The following is a 1,118-nucleotide window of genomic DNA, read 5'->3' on the forward strand; positions in this document are numbered from 1 at the left end:
CTACGAGTACTGGCCTAGACACATTTCTGATAGACGTAGCTTCCCTCAGCAATACTCCAGAGGTTCATGAGAACTTTGACTAGTTTTTGCATATTTTGAGGTTTTGCGAGCATTATTCATTTACATCACTGTGTCTTTTTTTTGTTGCAATTAATTTAAGATTCTGGAGAACTTCAGAATGTAACACAGATGATATACCATCCTAAGTGAAAATATTCTTTTTGCCAAGCCAGGGCAGAAAATTCAGAGCTAGGTAAGAATATCGGGATATTGGAGCTCGGGGGGCCATCTTCTGCTCTTGGGTCATGTATGGAGCTGCCCGGCCAGTTTGCTTGGCCCGTTCCGCGGGGCAGCCATGGAGTAACTAGCCAGGTCAGATCTACCTTCAGCGGCCCTTGGATTTCGTTGGCAGCGTTTTCAAGCTGCTACTTTATTGTCTCCAAGGCATGGGTCTCTTTCAGCAGGCACTGTAGCTCGTAGGTGAGCTCCGATCTCCATAAACCGATGTGGGAGATCCTCTCTCCCAGGTTTCTTCTGCTGGCTTCTTGCATGTGATAGGTGAGCTGGTCCTTATCTTATATCAGTTTCATGGAGTCACTGTTCAGTTTACCAGCAGCGTGCCGGGAGGCTTCAAAGCCCTTCAGCTGAGCCGTGGTGGCCTGGTGCCAGTCACGGATGCTGTAGCGGGTATGCAGGGTAGAGCGCAACTCCGGCAGAATAGTGGGCGGCCGCCCCGTAGGATTAGATCGCTTGGTAGAGCTGGGAGGACGAGAACCCACGATGTGAGGCAGACCGGGACTCCAGGCGCCGAGGTTGCGGCAGCCCGGCGGGCAGTAGGACTGGTAGGCGTCCTGGGTGATGCTGGTGGGAGTGAGGTGCGGGAAGAGGCAGCCCTTCCTGGCGCCGCAGTAGCTGGCTAGCTGCGTGGTGCCCAGGAACTCCATCCTGCGCTGGGCTCTGCCCTAGGGCTGGCCAGCACGGCAGCTGCTCCGAGCAGCCCCGGGCGTCTGTCGCCGACCAGGGGCTGCGCACACGTGTGACAGGCAGAGACGTCACAGAGCCCCAGCTCCAGGCGAACAGCAGCTGAAGGGCCTGGGCCACCGCGCCGGGCTCCCTCC

The 1,118-nt window shown here is 56.0% G+C and overlaps 1 protein-coding gene across 1 annotated transcript in view; it reads right to left on the reverse strand.

Moving 5' to 3' along the window:
* The window catches only part of TEKT5 (tektin 5), a 22,917-nt gene extending 21,973 nt beyond the window's left edge, over positions 1–944 (reverse strand). Inside the window, 1 exon segment of the mRNA XM_010146666.1 lies at positions 384–944. Coding sequence (XP_010144968.1) covers positions 384–944 — 561 coding nt within the window.
* Between the last annotated feature and the right edge of the window lie 174 nt (positions 945–1,118).

The sequence above is a fragment of the Eurypyga helias genome, unplaced genomic scaffold (genome assembly GCF_000690775.1).
Source record: "Eurypyga helias isolate BGI_N326 unplaced genomic scaffold, ASM69077v1 scaffold48620, whole genome shotgun sequence".
NCBI lineage: Eukaryota > Metazoa > Chordata > Aves > Eurypygiformes > Eurypygidae > Eurypyga > Eurypyga helias.